Source organism: Lotus japonicus, chromosome 5 (assembly GCF_012489685.1).
Source record: "Lotus japonicus ecotype B-129 chromosome 5, LjGifu_v1.2".
Classification (NCBI taxonomy): Eukaryota; Viridiplantae; Streptophyta; class Magnoliopsida; order Fabales; family Fabaceae; genus Lotus; species Lotus japonicus.
The window spans coordinates 57,804,811-57,808,727 of NC_080045.1; the positions used below are offsets into that span (position 1 = coordinate 57,804,811).

General features: G+C 33.6%; 2 protein-coding genes across 3 annotated transcripts; both read right to left on the reverse strand.

Annotated features, from left to right (window-relative positions):
* Positions 1-787: 787 nt before the first annotated feature.
* On the reverse strand, positions 788-1,452 carry LOC130716878 (uncharacterized). The gene has a single exon (XM_057566908.1). The coding sequence runs from the start codon at positions 1,445-1,447 to the stop codon at positions 788-790; it is 660 nt and encodes a 219-aa protein (XP_057422891.1). The 5' UTR covers positions 1,448-1,452.
* A 10-nt stretch (positions 1,453-1,462) lies between these two features.
* LOC130716879 (uncharacterized) lies at positions 1,463-3,337 on the reverse strand. Of its 2 annotated transcripts, XM_057566910.1 has the most exons (3): positions 3,201-3,337; positions 1,841-2,293; positions 1,463-1,752 (listed from the first exon to the last, which is right to left on the reverse strand). In XM_057566910.1, the coding sequence occupies exons 2-3, from the start codon at positions 2,012-2,014 to the stop codon at positions 1,510-1,512; spliced, it is 417 nt and encodes a 138-aa protein (XP_057422893.1). In that variant the 5' UTR covers positions 2,015-2,293; positions 3,201-3,337; the 3' UTR covers positions 1,463-1,509. The 2 variants fall into 2 exon arrangements, with proteins under 2 accessions (XP_057422893.1, XP_057422892.1); XM_057566909.1 differs by having other exon boundaries at positions 1,841-3,331.
* Between the last annotated feature and the right edge of the window lie 580 nt (positions 3,338-3,917).

Below are 3,917 nucleotides of genomic sequence, written 5' to 3' on the forward strand. Positions count from 1 at the left end.
AGAATTTGAGTTAAGTATTTCAAGTGATTTGTTCTATTGGTAGCGAAAAAGAATGATAGATATCCAACTACAACAAAGACACATATATCTTTAGAAGTGTGGATTAAAGAAGAATGAAATAGACGACGGTTGAAGACCCCAACATTGTTCATCAAGGTTTTGTAAGTCCGTGGAAGAAGATTGAAAACTATGGTGGCTCATAAAGTCTATATAGTGCAAAGCATGTTATGAAAACCATAAAAGTATGGCAGACAATGAAACAAAGTTGGAGGGGTAGTGATGCAGAGAAATGTTAAAGCAACAAGTGCATCAATTTGAATTACTCCAAACAAATGTTAAATCTATAAATTTTACTTAAACCTGATAGAAGAATATTTAAGTTCATTGGTATATTGTTTCTTTTTATTTATATTACTAGTACTTTTTACCCGTGCGATGCACGGGGATACTCATTTTTTGGTTTTTTGTGTGTGTTGTTTTTGTTAAATTTGTCTTGATTTAAATATATTTTATTGATTAAAAGATATAATAAATTAGTTTATGAATTCTGATGTTTTCTTTTAATTAAATATGGTGAATTGGTTTGAACTGATGATGAGCAAATTTGTTTCGTTGCTGGTAAATAACTGGCCAGTTGAAAGCTTAATATATATCAAGTGTTTTATCAATCAAATAACATTCATTAATCAGCAAGGGTAAAAATATATAGTAGAGTTTGAATACACATGATTATCTAGAAAAAGTTAAACACATAATTAAAGTAACATTTTTGTGAAAAACATCCTCTTCACACTACATTGCGAAACACTTCTTTGTAAACTACATTAGAAGTACTATTTGAATTACTGTCGTCACCATCGCAAATGAGGATTTTTAATCCTTTACGATGGGTGACTCTAGAGAAGGCTACATATAACTGGCCATGTGAAAACACCGGTTTTGGCAAATATAACCCCACACTCTTTAGAGATTGTCCTTGACTTTTGTTTATTGTCATGGCAAAAGAGAGCGCTATAGGGAATTGTCTCCTTTGAAACTTGAAAGGAATTCTCCTATCTGATGGGGTTAATGTTAACCTTGGTATAGCCACCCTTTTTCCGGCATTTGTTCCTGATATAACCTTGCCTTCCAAAACATATTTGCCCATTTCAGTGATAATCAGACGTGTACCATTGCACAATCCAGCTGATTGGTCGATGTTTCTTAAAAGCATCACTGGAGCTCCTTTTTTTAGCTTTAACAGATGATTAGGCAAGCCTGAAGAGTTTATTGTGTTTAAAAACTCCGGTGTATGGATATCATCTTGACTGTCATAATTGATGTCTGATGAACATGTGTTATCGACACTCAAATAAGTTTTCTCATCTCCAGGCAACAATGACATCATATATTCATTCAAACTATCAACAATCTCATTTGTAGGAGCTAAAATAGCACGATCTGCCATTTGGAATTGACAAAATTAAACTTTCACATAGCAGCAAGCCATCCGATTATACTCCCATAAAATTACCCAAAAACAATAGACACTTCAACAATCCTCTCTGCGATATTTGTAAACTTAAAGCAACACAGATCTCCTGCACGAACTCCATTACGTGTACAAAATTTCTTCCAGCCTGATCCAATCCTCACATCCTTCCTGTTTTTGCTCAGCAACTTGCACGTAACATCATCACCCACATGCCCTCGAAGCTTCAACGGAGAAACTCCAAATTGACGAATAAACACAGCAATTTTAGCTGGTAAGGCCTGAAAAATGTAAAAGTTCACCAAAACATGAATACAAAAATATCAGTGAAACTAAGGAACAAATAGAAAAATATTCTGTGATGCTCACCACATAACTCCCAACAGCTTGGGTTTTTGAAAGAGTTACCACACATGAAGGATTTTTATTTTTAAACCAAAACACAACAGCAGAACCACTTGAATTTTTGTAGATCATTGGTATTTCTGGTTGCTTAGGTGCAGGGAACATCTGACTCATAATATCAACATTCTCTTGCTTCATAGTCACAGGCCAACCATGATATTTCACCTCAGCAAATGTTGGATCAAATATTGAAAAACGAAAGTTCAAGTTGTTCACATGTTTAAAAAGGAACCAACAGTTCCCATAAAAATGATAAAATTCTCGAAGCTCACACCATCCTATAATTAGGTAAGCCTTTTTGCCCACCACAGTAAAGGATACTTCCTTGGTCACACCTAATGGGTCAGTAAGGAGAAATTCTCCATCATCTGGAAGCTGTAGGTATTCCACCACATCTTGACCAATCTTACCATAGTTCTGGACCAAGTAAATTAGAGCCAAAATGAAACTATTAAGATGAAAACATATAAGAGAGTGTAAATCAACAAAGAAGAGCAATTGACCATTACCCTATTCATCTGGTGCAAAACTGCAAATGCAAAGGGAGGAACAGTGTTGCACATGACAGAATATGGATTCTTGAACTTAGCCATGACAGAATATTAGGTCTGGTTTTGATGCCTATGCACATACTATTGTAACTATATATAGAGCTCAAGAGTGTGGGTCTCACATCAAAGAAAGGAACCAAAAGGCAAGAATTAAATTAATTTTTAATATACTAATAAATATATTAATTTATGTACCTTTAATATTCAATTGTAAGTTCCACTAAAATTCCCTTGGGATTCCATCACTTTGCTAACCCCTTGTGTTTTAATTTAATCAAATCATTTCCACATTATTACCTGTGCACAACCCCTTCAGCTTCAATCTTTTTAATAGATTTAATAGTGGATAGTAATAAATATTTAAATTATTAATTTATGTACCTTTAATATTCAATTGTAAACTTCACTGAAATTCCTTTGAGATTCCATCATTTTGCTAACCCCTTGTGTTATAATTTAATCAATTAATCTCCATATTACTGCTTGTGCACAACCCCAATCAGTTTCAATTTTTCTAATAATTTAATGGTGTTACACAGCCGCTAGTCAAAACAAAACAAAGAAACACAATATGAGCTTCATAATTCCACAATTTAGCGGAAGGAATTTAGAAAGATACACTGGCAGACCTAGAAAGTTAAGGAAACAAATCTATTAAAAATATATTGGGATAAAAATAAAATAGAAAACAATCATGTATCTCAATGGTAGTACGGTTTATTCAAAGTTTACATAATGCAAGTGATAATACAGAAGTTAGTGGAAGTTAGTACCTTGTAGTGAATGAGTTGGAGAAGTTAAGAGTAGCTGAAGAGCGTCTGGAAGAAGAAACAGAGACCTCCGAAACCACTTTTCTTTCATTCTTTCAATGTGTTGTGCATGTTTCTGTAACCGCGTCACCCTGCGGCTGTGGATGATTAAACTATCAAATATGGTGCACAAAAAAGACTGCAGGCTTTCAGGACTATTTTGAAGTAAATGCCATGAAAAAATTTGGCTGTGGATGATTAATCAAGTACCAATGCTGGCCTTGGATGTTGAACATGACATTACAGAAAACTGAGTGCAAAATTTGCATATAGCATGTGTTTGTAACTTTATCGGGTTTTGAGTTTTGAAATTATCCCAATTGAAGGCTGAAATTATGACTTTAATATGTCCATTACTCACACAGTTACTCATAATATAGTAATCAATAGCTTAATTTGCAAAGCAAAATCAAATTTGCAGCTATCAATTGCACAGCTTTAATATTTTTTATCTTATTTCAAGAATGCTCTTAACTGAAGAAATAAGTTTGAGAGTTACAAACGAACTCCAAAATTTAAAAAATTGAAAGAAAGATATAATAAACTGCCCTTCACAGTCAGAAACAAAATATAACTATTTAATATTTATTGTAGATCCACAATGACAACTCAAATCTTTCCAAACATTTAAAGTGGAGGCCAAAGCCTACTTCCTACAAATCAATCTCAGAATACCGAACA